Raw genomic sequence first — 13,918 nt, forward strand, 5'->3', positions numbered from 1 at the left:
TATTCCATTATACTCGGTGCTTATGTCTTTATATGCGGCGCTGTCTTCATTATATTCGGTGCTTTCTTCGTTATAGTCGGTTCTAACTTTGTTTGGTGTTTTCTTCATTATTACGGGTGCTAACACTATTATATTCAGTGCTCTCTTCCTTATATTCGGTGCAAAGGCCATTATATTCGGTACTTCCTTGTTCGATGATTACTTCATTATATTCGGTGCATACTTCATTTCATTCGGTGCTTTCTTCGATATGATTGTCACCAGTCTTCGCAAGGGGCCGTACAATTTGGAGGTAGTCTAGGGAAAGCCGGGAAAAACGGGTGTCACGAAAACTCAGACCCCGAAACCTCAGACCCCTTGATATTAAAAACTCAATCGTTATTACCTGAATTGCTCTATGGCCACAATGGGGCGAGATGTTTATCTTCTCCGGTTTATGTTGTCGCGTCGATCAAACTGAAAAACAAATATTTAACTTCTCAGGTTTATCGCTGTCGCGTCGGTCAAACAGTGAGGAACTAACAAGGTTTAGAACAGCAGCTGACACTGTTTTTCAAAACAGACCTTTTTTATGCAATCGTATGCAGCAAAAAAATGTGTTGTTCTCTGAAACGTACTCGTTTGATCACAATCTGCTTTTTGACTTTATGTGTGTTGCATGACTGTTGGCACGTAACCCGTAGAAATTAACGAAATTTAGAAAAAAAAAAAAAAAGGAGTACATAGAGATAGCCATGTTTGCGTTCCAACTTATAACGGGAATATTTCTTACAGGAAACAGTAAGTTTCAAACCAAACACTTCTATTTTTTTCTTTTCATGATACCGCCTGGATTAGTGAATTATTAAATCTGCCTCGTGGTGGGGCCTTCGCGCCAGTTTTCAATTTTCGTTCACTCACATTTCGACCAGACATGGCGGTTCAATCGGTTTGACTTTCACATGCTTTTTACGAGCTGACAGTCACACAACGCACATAAAGTCAAAAAGCAGATTGTGATCAAATGAGTGTGTTTCAGAGAACAACACATTTTTTTGCTGCATACGATTACATAAAGAAGGTCTGTTTTGAAAAACAGTGTCGGCTGCTGTTCTAAACCTTGTTAGTTCTTCACTGTTTGACCGACGCGACAGCGATAAACCTGAGAAGTTAAATATTTGTTTTTCACTGTTTGATCGACGCGACAACATAAACCGGAGAAGATAAACATCTCGCCCCATTGTGGCCATAGAGCAATTCAGGTGATAACAATTGAGTTTTTAATTTCAAGGGGTCTGAGGTTTCGGGGTCTGAGTTTTCGTGACACCTGTTTTTCCCGGCTTTCCCTAGACTACCTCCAAATTGTACGGCCCCTTGCGAAGACTGGTGACAATCATATCGAAGAAAGCACCGAATGAAATGAAGTATGCACCAAATATAATGAAGTAATCACCGAACAAGGAAGTACCGAATATAATGGGCTTTGCACTGAATATAAGGAAGAGAGCACTGAATATAATAGTGTTAGCACCCGTAATAATGAAGAAAACACCAAACAAAGTTAGAACCGACTATAACGAAGAAAGCACCGAATATAATAAAAACAGCACTGAATATAATGAAAAAGGCACCTAATACAACAAAGAAAGCACCGAATATAACGAGGGAAGCACTGAATATAATGGAATACGCACCAAATATAATGAAGACAGCACCACATATAAAGACATAAGCACCGAGTATAATGGAATAAGCACTGAGTATAATGAGTTAATCACCGAATATAATAACATAAGTACTAAATATAATGACATAACCACCCAATATAATAAAAAAAAATATCGTAAGACAGTTCTGGTGTTCCATATTCTCGGCTTAGGGCGAAGTCGTACTAGAGGGCAATTTCAGATTTGTTCTGAACAAATCCGACTTGAAATTGACCAGTTACAAAAAATTTGTCTGGAAAGCTACAGTCGCACTTGAGAACAAAATCTGTGAACAAACACCATGCCATACTGTGAGCAGCATCCAAGGATTTTATCAACCTCATCGTAGTAGACGGATTTCCTGAGGCTTCCTCCTGTTTGGTTTTTGTTCCAATCTTTTGCATTCTTGTATCGTTCTATGATATACATCATTTTCCGAATGCATTTGTCGGCTATCTTGTTAGTTCCGAGCGTTTTCGAAATCTTCTCGGCAATCCAAGCCCATGTTTTTCTTGACTCTCGACTTTCTAACTGATCGTGCTTTTCAGCCCACAGTTGAACTAATAGATTTTCCTCCTCTTTACTCCATCTATCCTGAACCTTCTTGGTCTCGGCTGACGAAGATGTATGGCGCGAAGAAGTTGGGGTTGATGGCAGCATATTGAGCTGTCTTCGCTGAACTGAAGGGATTCTGGCAACAAGTCAGTGCTTGTGATTGAAGGAGATGGGCTGGGATTTCCTCTATCATTAAACATGTAAGGGCCTGGCAAAGGATAGATCCATCCTGGTGGATATTGTGGAAATTCGCACAGGAAAAATTGGTTGCCTGCACTGGGATTCATGTTCTTGCAAAATGAGAATGTGATTAATTTTACCGTGAAGTCTATCGCATAGAGCCTCTGCTACATATCACCTGTCAAATCATTTCCAAATCAAAACACCCTCACTATTGTTTTCCAAGATTTGTCTCAATTTGGCCTGCTTGAGAGGTAGTCAACGGCATCTTTGAAGTTTGTCTGTCCGCGACCAAATTTTGTCCTTTGAGGAACAAACTGGTTGCACTTGGTTTTTCATTGCGATGACGGATTTTTGACATAAGTAAACAGTTTTGTCCTCTAGTGCGACTTGGCCCTTAGTTAACTATCAGAACTGTCTGTGATTCGCTAGTGTGGAAGAAATTTATTTGCATGGCTTCCGGGCGATAATTGACTAAACGACAACATGTTGAGTGTTTGCTTACTGCTAACTGTGGCCTAGTTTGTTTGAGGTTCAATTGATTCTCGATGTAGGAAGCTCTTGTTCAGTTCATTTAGGACCATGCAGGCCTTTAGAAAGCGATAGATTAGCTCTCCGCCGCGGTTTTGATATCTGTACGTTCGTGTTGATTTAGACTCCAATTTCATGTTGAAAGCACTCTTAGTTAAATTGTACAATTCACGATTCAATGAAAAGACGGTGAATTTAGTCTTCCAGGCCTCAAAAGGCATACAGGAGAGTTATTTGCTGTTATTTGAACTATGATAAGCCTCATGGAAAGCTAGCTCTAGGACAGAATTGTATCAAGGTTATCAGTGACAAGTAAAATTCTATGGCTATGTTTTTGCGAATCCAGTCAGACTATACACCAAATGATAATTCTGTAGGCTGAAAATGCAACTTCACAACTTTCATTCTAGCTAAATATAAACTAAAATCAACCGAAGCACTTTACTAATGGCTTGACAATGGTTTTGTTTCACTTTTTTATAAACAGAATAAAAATCTAATATATATGCAAAACATTAAATCGTTAGGTACAATTCCGGGAAATAGACAAAGTACTTTTGTGAATTTTCTCTCATTCCAGATCACCTGAGGAGGCATTTAAGTTTGAAGATTTTGTTAAATTGGAGCCAGACCATTTTAAGTACTTGTTTTTTTTTAATCAGCTGTTCGCTCTCTTCGAAAAACCAAAAAAGAGTAATTAATTCCTTTAAAGCATTGCATTCAAGCTGTCATGAATATATCATAACTATGCCATATATCAATACTGGAAATGGTCAAAGTCATATGTTAGGTAAGGTTAGGTAAGATAACTTTATTTTAAGTCATAAGCGTGGGGAGTGGTTGCCCAATCTCCCACTCATGACAAAAATGCACTACTATTTGCAATAACATTACTACTTACAATTACTATATTCGATGAGATAAATTCAGAATTAAAATATTCCTAAGAGCAATTAGTCCTAAAATTAAGAATTTGAGTTAGAAAATACAGTTCATGCACTGGCACCCTGCAAACTCCACACTATTCAAACGAGAACGAAATTGTGCCAGTGGTTGAGGATTTGGTGAGTGAATAGAAAGCTTTTTGTACAAGTTGTTTTTGCTCTTTTCTTTTTCTTTTCTTTCCACAATCCCACGGGAACAAGGCAGGAAGGTGGACAGAGAGGGACAAGGGGCGGGGCGTGGGGGGGGGGGATTTTAGTACCCTGCAGTATAGTACATTACACAACACGTAACACACATTACACACACGACACAGCCAAAAGCGCTAAAGCGAGCTGGCTAACTGTGTGCTTGACTTCCATTATTTCAGGAACGTTTTTTGAAAAAGTTGACTTCACTGATAGCTCTGCTGTTAATAAGTTCATTACCAACGAACTCCAACTTGACGAGGCCAACAGGAATGCAATTTCCCAGGTTGTAGACCAACTGTACAAATACCTCCAACATAATCTGCCATCTCTCAGCATAAACTGCCTTGTTAAGGTAAGAGTCACCACCTTGTGTATTGAATGTTAATTTAAGGAAACTTTCATAAATTAGTGCACCACGAGGGGAGGGTATTAAAATTGGAATTTCAAAGTTTAGTTTCAAACAAGTGAAAGTACCAAAACTATGTGACCCCACCCCTCCCGCCCCATTTTCTGTTCTATGTTGTGCAAGGCAAATTTTATCGAATGAATCCATGACTGCAGTTCTCTAAAATTGTACTGCTTTAAAATGACCAAAGAGCTAATGCAGTATTAATGTCTCAGCTTAAGACAAAAAGTTTCACCTGGTTAAGTGCTGCGTTTAGCTTACTTGCCGATGCAAATCACCACTAGTGGGTTTTTCTAAAATCCCATCTCTGCTATAGTGCCATAGTAACCAGGGGAACGTCAGGTAGCATTTCACTTCCGATAAGAAGTACTTAAGTCTTCAAAATATGTTGTGCTTAATTTGAAGTACATTAATAAAATTAATACAAGAAAATAGACAAAGTCATGTTTACTCTAACTTCTTACTTCATTTTGATGGAACTGTTCCAAACACGATAAGAACAACAATCTCAAAAATATGTATGTCAGAAAGCAAATGAAAATCAAATTGCACAATATAAAATTGGTTTTTTTAGGGGACAATTAAATTTTGCAAATTAAATATTTTTCAGGGACAAACTCAGTCGACAGACACATAAGGGTTAGTCTCTATATCCTGAGTTTTTACCACAAAAGTTTGAGAAACTATGCTCTCAGAAATGCATTTTTCTGCATTGTGGAAGCATAATTTTCCAGGTGTTTTGCTTATTTGGACTTTCTGTGTTCGTATAATGTAGTGTCAAGTCAAATCCCCAACAGGATAGAGAAAACTTATTACCGTATTTACCCGTGTATTAGTCGATCCCGTGTATAAGTCGACCCCCAATTTTTGAGGCCAAAAACTAGATTTTCTTAATTTCCAGGTAAGAATTTCTTGGAAAACTTATCTTGTATTTCTTAAAATTATCTTTCAGCTACCACAGATATGTAAACAAATCACAGCATGTTTCAACGCGCAGTTTTAAAGCTTATTATGGCACGTCTACGAGCGTTTTACCCAGTTTAGCAACGCATGTGCATGCAGACTTTTCGATGATAATTTTTGTAAAATGCTCACAAAAATCAAACGTAAGGATTTCAAACAAGCCTTTTTAAGTGCGAAGAGATTAAAAGTGGCTTTATAAGACAGGCAAAACACCAAAGAAGCTCACGACTTTCAGAACGACGCCATAAACTAAGTGCAAAGCATGTGTTGGGAACTTGGTAGTCAAGCCTTGAAATCGGTCAAGTACTGGTACAGAAGTCCTCGCACTCGTATCCTGCCAGGTTACCAAGCAGAGAAGTATATTTTCTCCGAGCGGCTTTACTACGGCTTTATTTAAAGGAAAAATATTGGTTCTTTATGACAAAATTGAGCCAGTGAGTGTCTACAAGATTCAGGTTAAAATTTAACGGATAAATGTTGATGCATTTTAACTTGAAGCTCTGATATGGAGAGACAGATCGCTAAGCGAACGTACGTTGTAAACTGTGCTGCCATTTATCACATGTTTGTTAACATCGAAAGACAATTATTATGCTAATTGTTTGACTGGCGCTTGGATCTCAAGTTTTGACCCATGTATAAGTCGAGGGCGAATTTTTGGACTGATTTTTAGGTCTTGAAAGGTCGACTTATACACGGGAAAATACGGTAACTCATACATTTCTTCGGGGAGGCAGCGTGGCCAAGTGGTTAGGGTGCCGGATTTGCATGCGTTGGCCCTGGGTTTAAATCCTGCTTTGGCATCAATTCAGCCCTTTTTTTTTGTTTTTGTTTTTTCAAGATGTGCTGTTTTGTTAATAAATATCACTTGTACTTTCAACACAATTCAGGGAGGTTCTGTCGGGAAGGGAACAGCTGTCAAGGACAAAGCAGACATCGACTGTGTCGTTTTCCTCAACAATATGAAAACCATGGAAGAGCACAAACTTAAGTTGCAGGAAACAAAGAACCGCCTGGAGTTATGCCTTAAACAGAGTCCCTATAAAGACCAAATCACCTTTGATGGACAGACACCCTTTGCCGTGAAATTCAAATTTCGCCTGGATTTGTCTCGAGAATTTAACATTGACTTGCTGCCGACATTTACAACTGATCAAAGTCGAGGTAAAATAGGATTTTAATCTTCCTTTAACCCAACCTCAATACGAGTCCTCAATACGAGTCCATTGTTTGTCAGTCATGTAGACACAGTCCCCTTTTGGCCAGCCTCCCTGCAGCTTGTTGCAGTTTATAGTCCATAATGAAGTCTATTTGATTGCAATTTCATTGTTTCAGGGAATACAAAAACTTTTGAACCATGTGAATTAGCTGTGTGTGTGTCCACACTGAATCAAGCCAAGTTAATTAGAATGTGAATTTTTTTGCACTTTGCAGAACAACTGTATGAAGAAATGATTCATTGTACAACGGAAGACAAGCATTATTACTCAGCACATTTTGTGAGCCTACAAAGGGAGTTTGTCAAGGATCAACCGCCGATCGTGAAAAACTTAATCCGCCTCGTAAAGTACTGGCGCAAAACCTGCATTCAATACAGAAGCAATGGTAAAACTAGACTGCCATCTTCGTATCCGCTGGAGCTCATCACGATAGCCTGGTGGGAGAAGGCTGGAAAACCATCATTTGACATTCGGGCCGGTTTTAAAGCTGTTCTTCAACAGTTGGTCGATAATTCCCACATACACATCATTTGGCATAAATACTACAATGAGGCTCTCGCTAAGAGAGGAATCAAGGGGATGAAGATAAGGTTCGTTTTTGTTCCTGTACAGGGAAAATCAAAGCAAGACCCGGGCGGGAGAGGGGGGAATGCCCATATAAAGGCGATGGGGGTAATCATCGTACCTTTTAGGGGGTCAAATTTGTGAATTGATATCTCTTAGGGTGCTAAAATCAAGGATGACCACCGGTAGAGTTATCACAGTAGCGTCTACTGTGCTGTGCAGAGAAGCGGTGTGACAGGAACCATTTGCCAGTCAAATTTTGTGTTATTCTTTATTGCTATGACGAAATGGTGAAAATGTCACTCAACATTAATGAGTTATTTTAAGGTTGGTACCCCTTTGTACTCCTTAGTGAAAATGAATTTGGGCCACACCCACAAAACTGATTTTAGGGGTTGTTTTCAAAATTTCCAACAATCACCCTCTCACTTTAATATGGGAGGCCTCCTCCCCCTACTTTTCTGATTGTTTTCCCATCAAGTTCACCTGATTGTCTCTGTCTGCCTGTCTGTAAGCCTTTCTGTCTGTCTGTTTTTCTGACTGGGTGGCTGATTGTATACCTATCTGACTACTTGACGTTCACTCTGTCATCCTTTGTCTCACTTACTATCTGTCTGTGGGTGTCTATAGTAACTACCTGAATGTCAAAGAATGGTACAAATGTGGGATGTGGCTTAATATGTAAATCAAAGGAAAAAGGGCCAGCTGATAGCCACAAGATGCACGCTAAGGCGACAAAGGTAGAATAGCACTAGGCTCAACATTTTTTGTAGGAAAAAAGCCTAGTGCTGTTCTACCTTTGTCGCCTAAGTGTGCATCTTGTGGCTATTAGGTGATATGACCCTTTTTCCTTTGATTTACGTATTAAGCCACATCCCACATTTATACCATTCTTTGACATTCAGATAGTTACGATAGACACTCACAGAGGGATAGTAAGTGAGACAAAGGATGGCGGAGCGAAAGTCAAGTAGTCAGATAGATATACAATCAGCCACCCGGTCAGAAAAACAGGCAGACAGAGACAATCAGGTAAATAGGCAAACAATAAAAAATTCAGCACTTGAAAGTCTGAAAGACAGCAACTGACAGATTTCATTTAACCCAAAGGTAGACAGCTGGGGGTAGACACACAGACAGCCACACATGCAGACAGTATCATCAGACATTAGACATTCCAAGGAGAACGTTAAGCAGAAACAATGAGAGATTGCTTAAGAAACACGGTCTTAGTAATCAGAAATAATCTTAGTAATATGAATCATGTCAGTGTCACTTACGGCGTGATACTGGACTGAAATGCTGTGTTTTTCCACGCAGCCTACCATTTGTTCTGGACCCTGCCAACCCAACCAACAACGTATGCAGTATTAGTGATGCCGAGGGATGGAAAACCGTGGCAGATGTGGCTAAAGTGACACTTCAGAGGCAGCCACTGAAGGGCATTAACTTCAATAGAAACTGGCAAATAATTTAGGTTCAAGACATTCATAGGTCATAAATAGGGGTGGACTGATACCGATACCAATACAAAAGTATCAATACTTTTGGGAAATTTCGATCTCTTTCAATACCAGGCTGCACACGTGACTGCTCACCGAAATATTCCAGGCAGTTTCAGTGCCCTAAATCAATAGTTTTCTCGTTAGTGGTGTTGTATTGCATTCGAAGGAACAATCGCAGTCTTGTAACTTCCATCTAAGAGGTGACGTAAACACATGGCATGCGCAATAGTTCTGGGAGTCTGAGTTCTTTTTGGTACCCACAGAAGAAAGTAAAGATGAAACACTTTTTTTATGATTGTGTTTTATTTTTATGGACTATTAAAAGGCTTTCAGTGCTTAATTGATAACATCAGAGAAAAATCTCGAATGATGACGTCACAGTATTGATATCGATATCGAATATAGAAAAAAATAAGGGGAAATATCGTACTTGTATTGTATCGATTTGAAAAACTGGTATCAACCCACCACTATAGTCATAAACAAGTCACTTCACTCTGCATTGTTTTGAAGTATTTAATGAACACACTTGTTCTGGAGTATATTGTCAACAGCAGAGCTCCCAGTTAGAAGCGCGTGCAAGCAGAGCACCATAGCAAAAGAATATGTATCCATGCGATTTAATTTGTATTGTCAGGCAAGTGTGCATCCATACTCTCTGATTGGTTTTCACGCATACGTGTGTAATGCGTACGTGTGTAATGCGTGCTGAGCCGACAATTTCTCTTTAAATATATGTGCTCTTAACTAGGAGCTCTGCTGTTAAACTTGCGTATCTATGTATATTAACTATTTGGTTAAAAAATTGTTAAAAGGTATAACTTCTAGGTTGGTGGGCGTAACCACCTTAAACAATTTAACAAAGCCGACACGCAGTCGAGGGTTTGCATAACTTTAGAGAATCTTTAAAAAGTTCGAGTCCTTCCTATGAAACTCGTGACAGTGGCAATTAACTGTCACGAGAGAAAAAGGCTCCCCCAAACTGCAACTCAATAAATGATAATACAAGTCTATATTCATAATGGAACTCGCAAACCTACTTTACTATCGACATGGTTATTGGCGTTAGAATTACCAACACGATGACCAAACAAAGGATTCAGTTTGAGACTCATAAGATATTTAGTTCACTTACCATCGAACGGGTATTCATAGACAAATTCAGATATTGTTTCTGGGTTGCATCTAGTCAGCCAATAGGAATCCATCGAAGTATTTTTACGAGGATGAGTATTTACGGACTAAGAGCTAGATGTCCTTCCTTCCAAATATGGTTATCAATATAATTCAATCTAATTATTCATGTTTAAGGTGCAAATTATAGATACAGTACTGAATTTACATTGGGGAAAGTTTTGAAAGGAACATCTGCCCAGATGTAGCAAATAGACTAATTGGTCGATCTATTCATAAGTATAATAGATTTTGCATTTCAAAAGTAGCCTTTTATTCGCTCAAAATTTTCAAAAAGTTAATCTGGATTTTTAATTATAACTTAAACCAATGAAAATAATTAATACATTAATCTTTCGCATGGAAAACTAATTTTGTCTTCATGCACAATACACATCTTTTGTACTAGAAAACAATAGCGAAAGACAACTGTATTTACCTAAGTTAGTATATAAGTAACGCGAAAACTGTTGTAAATCAATTACCAAGATCAGCTTATACTATGAGTTAGTATGGAGTACTGTCACGAATAAAGAAGATTTGTTAAGTTCCAAAAAGTTTCCTGGTTTTCTGCTGTGTCGTCGCTGGAGTAGAGCATAGAAACAAGTTCCCTGTGCCTCTGGCATCACGTAACGAGTGCCGGCTGTTAAGCCAGTGGTTCAACCGAGTTATTCCCCATTTCGTAACACTCCTCAGTGAAGATCACTATTTGCCGAACCATTTATCCGTTCACCCGTCAAGTGTTTTAGCTGTTAACAGAGACATTTGCCGAGCTCCCAAGTGCAGGCAAATACGCGACCAGTGGGCCATAAAACTTATCGTTACACAATTGATATTCATTTCGTTTTCACTGTTCTGAATTTTTTGAAATCACTATCTTATGGTGTTTTTTCTATTGTTAAACCAGTGTCTGATCATTAACGGTCTTAACGTGCTATTAACTCCCCCCCGGGGGGGGGGGGGTACTCCCCTATATGTGCTATATAGGTATAAGCGGCCCCAAAGGGTAGGGTTTTTCAGCCGTTTTGGTCAGAAATAAGGTATCGATTTTGGCCGTTATGGTCTTAAATAGGGTATGGTTTTAGCACTCTAGTCTTGAATTGGGTATGTTTCTTAGAAGAAGCTACTTTTTCATCATTATCAACAAGACCATCAACAAAAGCCCTTCATAGCTTATGTTTAGGGAAACTGTGCCAGCGGCAACGGTCATAAATAGGGTATCAAAGTTTTGGCCAAGTAATAAATAGGGTAGCAAAAATCTCAGATTTTGGTCATAAACTGGGTAAGGGTTTTGGGATGTGGGCCGCACACTCCCGCCCAACTTTTCTGGGAGTACCCCCCGGGCTATTCGCTCTGAGAAGCGCTACTGAAAAGCCGGCAATATTTCCTCGGCATTCCGCCAGACATATACATGCTTTTGCCATGCAAAACTGAACATAGGAATAGAATATTAAAAGCAAGCTAATACTCGACCATCATGCGTGTATATCACACGTACAGCAAAACTGTCAATGGATTACCTAAATGGATTACTTTCAACAGGACTAAACCTTGGAGTCTTTTGTTTTTTGCTAGCTACACCTACGAAATTTAGTAGTAAACTATTTTAAAATTCAAAGTTCTTTCTTGGAAAAAAAGCTCGAAGTCATTCTTCTTCCCTCAACAGCAATGTTTGATCGCTGATCCAAGATTAATGATCAATTTAAATGAATTGTTTTGAAGATCACTTAAGGTCATTCTCCAGTATTGCATTGCGCATCCCTACTGCGCATAATTTCACGCGTGATTAGCGCGCGCGCATTAAAAAAATGGCGGCTTTTTCTTTACAGCTGGACCTCGCCATAGAGGTAAATCGTCATTTTCTCGCAAACGAGTATGGTGACCTATCATTTTTTTCTGTTGTTTTGAATTGAGTAATAAATTTCTCTGTGTAAAATAAATATGGACCAATTCTCAGTGTAGAACAAAAAGCAATCGTCGGAAACGTAAATTTAGCGAGCAATCGTGACTACAATCATGGTGCTATTATAAGGATTTATATAGGTATAGACAAGGTGCTGTTGCTCCTAAACGAACATGGGGACCCCTCATTTTTATTTCAAAATTTAAGTTCCTATAATATAAACAATCAATAGGCAAAGTTTGACAAAAATCTCAGTGCAGGTTCTATTTCAGTGGAATGATTTTAACCAGTTAATCCTGACTCAAGCACAATAAAATAAATGGTATAGTTGAGAGCTCTCTGTGATTTGTCAATGTTTAAGCTCCCTCCTCCTATCCAGGAAAGTTCAAACGACGTGGCAATATCTGTGGCAGTTAACCGAACAATAATTTTTTGTGGAGGGCGGGGGTGGGGAATCCGAAAGAGAGGAAGCGGAATGTCTCATATTACACGTAAAAGTATCCAGCTGTTGAAATGAGCTTTGCTGTTCTAGTAATCTTTTAATTTCTAGTAATCACTATCTTATGATGTATTTTTCTATTGCTAAATTGTCTGATCATTAACGTGCTATCAACATGCCGCTCTAAGTAGGCGCTATAAAACCAATATTTCCTCGGCATACTCCGCCAAAGACATATACATGCTTTTGCCGTGCAAAACTGAACATAGAGAAGAGGAAATTAAACACAAGCTAATACTCGACCATCATGCGTGCGTATCAAACGTACAGCAGAATTCCCTCAGGAAACTACTCGTAGAAGTATCCAGCTGTTGAAATGAGCTATACTGCTATTGCCGCTTTTCATGTGACGTCATCATTTTCAAAAATAAGAAATTACCAATCCTTCTGAAGTTTTAGTTTCATCGGATGTAAGACCCTCTAATAAATTGATTTTTTGTAGCGTTTAAGCTCGACAGGGTTCCTCATTTTGAAATAGGGCACGTTTGAATTTCCTAGTTTATGCGTTGCATGACATTAAAATGGCGGCCCGATAAGGCTCTCGAGTATTCAAAATGATGAGTTATTGCTCAAGTTTTTGCCAACTAAACAGTTGTTGCTCTATAAAAAGTGTTAATTTCAATGTTTCGGAGTTCTAGAGTAATAACTTTTCGTTTCAAATGCAAAACTCGATGACAGATGTTTCTGTTACTTTACGGCCGCCATGTTAGTGTCCCTCCGAGGGGCACAAACATGGCGACTTCATACAAAGCTCTATAAATTTGAGTGAAACACTTCTCTGAATAACGGGAGAATGAAAAACTGCACAGACCTAAATCTTGGCGAGGTTATTTATATATCAATCATCTTTCATATCCCAGCTTCTTGACTTAATTTATTGAATAGTTATGATTTTTATTTTTGATGGCGTGACGCTGCAAACCAGCCATACTAGTAATCTTTCAGTCAGTACATAAATAACGCTTCAATTGGCTGAAACACCGCCAAATAACATATGTATTTGCCAGTCAAATAAGTGGACACTTGTTACATTTCACGGTAGCATGGTTAGTGTAGCGCTATGCATCGTGCAGGATGAAAACCAGTAAAAGAATGCAGTGGAGGATCTGAGGGAGCGAGGGAGCGGGGGGCCCGTCTCCCCCCTTAGTTTGCGTAAAGAAAAACTGAAGAAGAAATCACAGAAGGAAGAATAGCCGGCAGGGAAAGCAAAACAAAACCGCTGCCCCCTTAGCTCAAGGTCTGGATCCGCTACTGGAATGATTTGTGTGAACTTGTTGTTAAAAACACTGACAGAATTCCTTTCACCTTCTGCCTTATAATCCCCGTTTTCTGGCCTTGTTTTTCCTATACATCCTATACGATTGTCGAGTTTCTTTATAACCATAATTCGGGCAGTTAACGAGGCGTCAGTTTACGGATTTCGAGAATCTTGGGCTCTCTCAGAAATGAATGCTTCGAGTGTCCTAAAATAACCCGTTAAGTTTAGACCTTTGTTTTCCTTTAGTCTCAAAATTCAGAAATAAGGGCACGCTTTAAAGAATCGGTAGCTTTTCGTGGGAGAGACTGAAGGAAGCGAAGGGTATTTCTGTCAAGTTTTCCCA

At 39.1% G+C, this 13,918-nt stretch overlaps 2 protein-coding genes and 1 long non-coding RNA gene across 5 annotated transcripts in view; 2 read left to right on the forward strand and 1 right to left on the reverse strand.

Moving 5' to 3' along the window:
- LOC145464450 (2'-5'-oligoadenylate synthase 1-like) overlaps positions 1 to 13,918 on the forward strand; it is a 50,564-nt gene that overhangs the window by 19,501 nt on the left and 17,145 nt on the right. The gene's annotated exons all lie outside the window — the stretch shown is intronic.
- The window catches only part of LOC145464477 (uncharacterized), an 80,744-nt gene that overhangs the window by 16,255 nt on the left and 50,571 nt on the right, over positions 1 to 13,918 (reverse strand). The window lies entirely within an intron of this gene.
- Positions 1 to 13,918, forward strand: part of LOC145464459 (2'-5'-oligoadenylate synthase 1-like) — a 52,359-nt gene that overhangs the window by 215 nt on the left and 38,226 nt on the right. Inside the window, exons 1-5 of one of the 3 annotated variants that reach the window (XM_081448372.1) lie at positions 2,342 to 3,741; positions 4,264 to 4,436; positions 6,344 to 6,617; positions 6,888 to 7,263; positions 8,558 to 8,759. In XM_081448372.1, coding sequence (XP_081304498.1) covers positions 3,699 to 3,741; positions 4,264 to 4,436; positions 6,344 to 6,617; positions 6,888 to 7,263; positions 8,558 to 8,714 — 1,023 coding nt within the window. In that variant the 5' untranslated portion in view covers positions 2,342 to 3,698 and the 3' untranslated portion in view covers positions 8,715 to 8,759. Of the gene's footprint in view, positions 1 to 2,341; positions 3,742 to 4,263; positions 4,437 to 6,343; positions 6,618 to 6,887; positions 7,264 to 8,557; positions 8,760 to 13,918 lie in introns of those variants that run through there. The other 2 variants (XM_081448371.1, XM_081448370.1) reach the window with 2 other exon arrangements.

This window comes from Orbicella franksi, chromosome 12, assembly GCF_964199315.1.
Source record: "Orbicella franksi chromosome 12, jaOrbFran1.1, whole genome shotgun sequence".
NCBI lineage: Eukaryota > Metazoa > Cnidaria > Anthozoa > Scleractinia > Merulinidae > Orbicella > Orbicella franksi.